This window comes from Meleagris gallopavo, assembly GCF_000146605.3.
Source record: "Meleagris gallopavo isolate NT-WF06-2002-E0010 breed Aviagen turkey brand Nicholas breeding stock chromosome 30 unlocalized genomic scaffold, Turkey_5.1 Chr30_random_7180001957392, whole genome shotgun sequence".
NCBI lineage: Eukaryota > Metazoa > Chordata > Aves > Galliformes > Phasianidae > Meleagris > Meleagris gallopavo.
Genome location: NW_011100716.1, coordinates 1 through 4695, shown reverse-complemented (window position 1 = coordinate 4695; position 4695 = coordinate 1). Strand labels below are relative to the sequence as shown.

At 42.8% G+C, this 4695-nt stretch overlaps 1 protein-coding gene across 1 annotated transcript; it reads left to right on the top strand.

The window, feature by feature from the left end:
• Positions 1-65: 65 nt before the first annotated feature.
• Positions 66-4689, top strand: LOC104915567 (scaffold attachment factor B1-like). The gene is made up of 6 exons (XM_019610874.2): positions 66-651; positions 964-1028; positions 1114-1320; positions 2525-2584; positions 3216-3243; positions 4142-4689. The coding sequence occupies exons 1-6, from the start codon at positions 480-482 to the stop codon at positions 4660-4662; spliced, it is 1053 nt and encodes a 350-aa protein (XP_019466419.1). The 5' UTR covers positions 66-479; the 3' UTR covers positions 4663-4689.
• Positions 4690-4695: the final 6 nt, after the last annotated feature.

The following is a 4695-nucleotide window of genomic DNA, read 5'->3' as shown; positions in this document are numbered from 1 at the left end:
GGTTGGCGCGGCGCCGCAGTGAGGGCAGCGCGGGGCGGGGGCCGGGCCGAACCCGTTCTCTTGTCCCGCTCCCTCGGCACGGTTCCCTTTCCGTGCTCTGCTTCCCTCCGCGCGCCCTCCGTTCGGTTCTCCCATCTCTCCTGCGGGGCTCTCAGCAGGCTGGGCCGGCTGCGGGTCTCGAGTCCTTTGTGGCTTCTCACAAACGTGGTCCTGGAGCGGCCGTTCTCGGTTATTTGTATCCCTGCGTGGCCCCGTTCGTGGCGGGGGAGGTGTGCGAGATGGCCGTTACCTCCCAGCTCAGTCGATTTTATGATCAGAACACGGGGATCGTTGAGTCCAACCCCGGTGTCCACACAGCACCACGCAAAGCCCAAACCCAATCTGTGCTATGAAGCTTTGCGTACAGATGTGCGGATCTGCACCTCTGGATTGCATCTCAGTGTCTGCGGAGCTGTTTTATAGCACTGTGTTTGTCTCTGATGGGGCCGTGTGAGCTGAGAGCCCCATCGGACAAAGCACACGTTGGTAGCAGTACGACAGGGCTGTATTGCTGTCTCCCTCAGGCTATTGAGGACGAAGGAGGAGATCCGGATGAAATTCCCATGGCTTCAGAACTGACCAACAAGAGGCTGTCAAAAAGAATGAGCAAAGGTACAGGGTGCAAATGCAGCTTCTTCATTTTGGTGCTTTTTTATAAAACTATTTCATTAGCAAGTAAGGACAACAACAATATGGCACCCAGGTGTACTTCTGTTTGCGTGTCTTGGAACCTTGTTCATGCTCATGCTGTGTACTTGTGTTGACTGTGTTGTATTCTCATGCTCAGCTAAATCCAGATAGGGCTTCTGAATTAGGATCTTAATGATTATTAATTGAAACAGCATTGATTAGATAATTTGGCAAAGAGTAGCTACGTTATGAAATATAGTGCTGTTAATATAACTTCAGTTGTATTATTTTTAGGAAGAAAATCAGAAGAGGAAGGGGTGGAAGACAATGGGCTAGAAGAAAACTCCAGAGATGGGCAGGTAGGTGAAAGCATGATTGCAGTTTCTAAGTACACGTGTCATTAAAATCACAGTAAATACACGTTTGTCCTTTTCCTTTGTTTAGGAGGATATTGAAGCAAGCCTGGATACCTTACAAGACATAGACATGATGGATATTAGTGTGCTAGATGAGGCTGAAATAGACAACAGCAGTGCTGTAGACTGTGGAGAAGACTATAGTCCTGATAACATTCTGGACTCACTGTCTGATAATAAAGACAATGTTGATGCTGAAATGAAAGAACTTCCAGATCAGCTAACAGAAAATGAGGTAAGTAGAGGTCCTTGCAAATGTAACAAGTGTTTGGGCACACGGAGGCTTTACTTTGGTATAATACAGTATAGGATGTGTACAGAACATGGGTTCTGGTTCACATGAACAGCTCTTGTGTCCTACCAGAGGTATAAAGGGGTGACAGCAGCAGGTTTACCATCTGCTTTACTATGCAGTGACATCTCTGGGGCTGAAAGCAGTTGTTAGTTTCAGTGTTCCTGTTGCCATTTATGCTTATTAGAGTGTGTGTGTGTGTGTGTGTGTGTGTGTGTGTGTGTGCATTAATGGATGCATGCACATAGATGTGTACCCACCCATCTAAATAATTGTGTATGTGAAGAAAGAAAATCATTTTCAATTTATAATTTAGAACTCTTTTCTGCAGAAATGATGTTGTGAAGAATTTATGTTGTGTAGATTTGTATAGGTTATTAAAACATGAAACTCTTTATGGATCAGGTATTGCCCTTGCCTGGCAGTGCCAAACTTTTGATGTAGCTTAGAGAGCAAGCTGGAATATCTCCTATACAATCTCCAGCTACTGAATGAACACAGTAATTGTATGTTATGTTTACTCCCCACACTCTTTCCTTGTCTCCTTGTGTATTTGCTTTAGGCTTGTCATGTCTGTCTCAGCTTTTTACCATGTGAGAAAGAAGGTAATTGCAGAAACACCCCATTAACCTGAAAGGCCAGATGGCTTTCTTTCAATTAGAGCTGATAAGAATCATAACCAGTGAGGTTTTGGTTGAGTCTTCAACCAAATAGAGCTCCAGCAGCTCTTAGGAAAGTAGAAGTGGGGGATGTTTTGCTATTGAAAAGTGGAGACTTAAATCAACTTCACTTCTAATGCCTTGAAGTTAGAAGGTAAAGAAAATAAAAAAAATGGAAAAAAAAAAAGGTGGGAAAATGGAAAACAATTTCTAAATCAAAGTATCTTTGAAGTATATTTTAATCTCAGTATTACAATGACATTCAAATGAAAGGTTACTGGAAAGAGTGCCCTCCTGCTCATATTTAATGCAGAAGAATATTTATCTCTTGCTTCTCTTGGGTTGTGCTCAGAAGTAGTAATCAAGATCTTCTAAATATTGGAAAGTACTACTTATGTTGTTGCTCAGGCAAGCTGGATGTGTGGTGTTTCTCAGTAAGGTAACCTTGCTGTGTAAGGAGTACTCTAATTGCTTTTTTACTCTTTTAGGAAGATTATGATGAAATTGAAAACAATGTAGATTCCTCTTCTGATTTAATTGAAATGAAGGTAAATTGAAAACGTCACTTCCAGATTTTTTTAATGCTGTTCACTCTGTGTTCAAACACGTGGCCATAGTGTGAGCTGTAACAGAACCCGCGGTCTGAGTGATCTCACACAACCCAGTCTGTCAAGTGAGGATGCCCCGAGTTGTTTCCTTGTTTTTTTTCTTCCCTCCCCACTTTGCCAATTTCAGGAGATTTCCTCCACTTTTGCTCTGGCACTGCAAAGGAAACAGGCCTTCAGAAATGCAGAGCAAAAGCACTGCAGTGGCTTTTCTTACTTAGGAAAAATGAGATTTACTTGAAAAAGTTCCACAACGGATTTATTTTTTCTTTCCCCTGCTGATGACATCCAGTAGTAGCCAGGTTTTGTTTTCACTCTGTAGTACACAGAGGAACCTTTTTGCTCCCTTTTCTCTAGTATTCCCACTTACGAGGCAAATAGTGGCTGAAATTTGGGCGTTAATTAGTCAAAAAAAGTTACATAGATTTCCAATGGATGGTGAAAAGCAGTGCTGAAAGCAGCAGGTGGATTGGCATACATTTAAATCTCATGGATGGGGTGGGGGGGTTGCAATGATGCTCTGTAACAAAGTACATTGCATAAAATCCTTATTCTGTGTTTATTTCCTGAACAGAAAATGGAGAAACTACACTTGGAGCCAGGTACTGTTAAAGAAAAGCATATTCCTGTCTTTTCAACTAATACTTTTTAAACCATTAACTGTTTAAAACAAACAAACAAACATAGAATTTGCGTTATTCTTATGATGGACAACCCAGATCATGCAGGGTCATAGAGATTGGAAACCCAATCATATCCCCAGATCTGTGAAGTGATGCTTGTCATCTCTGAAATATTTTCAGTGATATGAAATGGTTTAAAAACCTGTTAAGCTACATAGATGGATTTAGAGAAGGTAATCACAGTTTAAGAGCTAAGCAATCTGCCTCTAAACAGATCTTGTGATATCGCACACACCTTAACTCTTTAGTAAGTAGAGAGCAGTGACAGCAGTAAAAAGATATTGTAGGGCATTAAAATGTAAAGCTTAGTTACTGGATACAGAAGAAAGAAGAGAGTTTCTTCATGGAAATTTCATACAGATACTTTTCACTTTGTGGACTGCAAACACACTCATGCACCATCAGAAGAAGCCCAGGTTTCATGTTGGACTGTCTGCTAAAAGAATGTCACAGAGATTTAAAAATTGAACCCTCAGTGCTTTGCTATGTTCAGTTAAGCGTCTTGGACCTGTGGAAGCTAACTAGAGAAGAAACAGCTGAACGATTTCGTGAAGAATATCAAGGATGAGCAGAAGGTTTTTGTTAAATCTGGGGGCATTTTTCTTCCCTGTTAACGTGTGAGGGCTGATGCAGTAGTGTGTCAGAGTGCAGTGAGCGTAGGACTTGTAACACTGTGTACACTAGGGTTTTCCAATCTCTGTGTAGCTTAGCCGTTCTCTTGGTGTTAGTGTGGCAGCCATGCCAGTTCCACGTTTGTGATTGCTGTATTTCCCTGGTGATTAAACCTTGTGCCATTCTATTCCTGTTAAATCCGTAGAAAATGAGAAAATACTCGACATTTTGGGGGAAACTTGTAAATCTGAGCTCCTTAACGAAGAAACCTCCGAAGCGGAGCAGCCACATGCACAGGAAGCAAGTAACGTGGTGCCAGGCAAGAGGCTAGCAGAGGAAGAGGACGCTCTTGCTGCCGCTCAGTCGGAGGAAGATGCTTTAGATTTGGACAGCAAATCGGCACAAGCTATGGCAAGGAAGGAGGCAAAGCGTTTAGTTGTAGCGAAAGGGGAGACAAGTGAACAGACAATAGAGGAAGAGAAGCTGGACTCTGACTCTGTAGGAGTAGAGAGCGTAAGCGATCAGAGTAGCAAGCGCTGCCAAGGCCTGGAAGCCTCTAGTGGGGAAACAGCGGAGAGAGGCGCAGGTGCGGAAGGCAAAGATAGCAAAGAAGATGCCAAGAAAACAGAAGACAAAGCTAATTCAGAGGAATCCCCCGCTACTAAAGAGTCCTCAGCCAGTGAGGGCGGTGATCAGAAAAAGAGGTTTGTTTTTTCTCCGTTATAGACCAGATGCTATCTTTTGTCACGGGTCGTTAAG